Source organism: Condylura cristata, unplaced genomic scaffold, assembly GCF_000260355.1.
Source record: "Condylura cristata isolate star-nosed mole 26May11 unplaced genomic scaffold, ConCri1.0 scaffold00627, whole genome shotgun sequence".
In the NCBI taxonomy this organism is placed as follows: Eukaryota; Metazoa; Chordata; class Mammalia; order Eulipotyphla; family Talpidae; genus Condylura; species Condylura cristata.
The window spans coordinates 4,346-4,928 of NW_004567728.1; the positions used below are offsets into that span (position 1 = coordinate 4,346).

General features: G+C 75.3%; 1 protein-coding gene across 1 annotated transcript; it reads right to left on the reverse strand.

Moving 5' to 3' along the window:
* Positions 1-2: 2 nt before the first annotated feature.
* Positions 3-509, reverse strand: LOC101622631 (hsp70-binding protein 1-like; the record flags this gene model as incomplete). The annotated part of the gene is made up of 1 exon (XM_004695805.2): positions 3-509. A coding segment is annotated over one exon (507 nt), but the record flags the coding sequence as incomplete, so codon positions are not given.
* Positions 510-583: the final 74 nt, after the last annotated feature.

Below are 583 nucleotides of genomic sequence, written 5' to 3' on the forward strand. Positions count from 1 at the left end.
GCAGCGGCCAGCTGGCTACTGGAGCGAGAGGGCGCGCGGCTCCCACAGCGGAAGGGCACAGCCGGGCCAGACGGGGCGCGGGGCGGCCCAGGGCGCGTACCTGCCGCGTTGTCCATGTTCTCACAGAGGTCGGCCAGCAGCTCCAGGGCGCCCTCGCGCTCCTGCAGGTCGGAGGCCAGCTCGGCCTCGCTGGCAGCGGGGGGCGTGGGCTGGGACAGCACCCGGAGGCAGCTCTTCATCTGCTCCACCTCCTCCCGCTGGCCTCGGAAGGCGGCCGACATGGCCTCCTGCAGCCACTGGCGCCGCTGGGGGCGAAGCGGGTGGGGGAGGCAGACCTCGCCCGTCAGGCGGGGCGCCGCGGTCCTTGGGAAGCCCGTCCGCCCGAGACCCGGTGCGCCTTCGCTGCGTGGCACCTTCAGGTCGTTTCTGGACACGCAGGGATGCAGCCCCGGGCCAGACCGGCCCCCGCCGGCGGGGCTCAGGGCCGGCACGGGCAGCCAGACAGGGTGCTACGGCCGGTCCGGGAGAGGCACGGGGCAGGGTGGGGGCCAGGGAAGCCAGGGCTGCTGGGCAGCGTCACTGC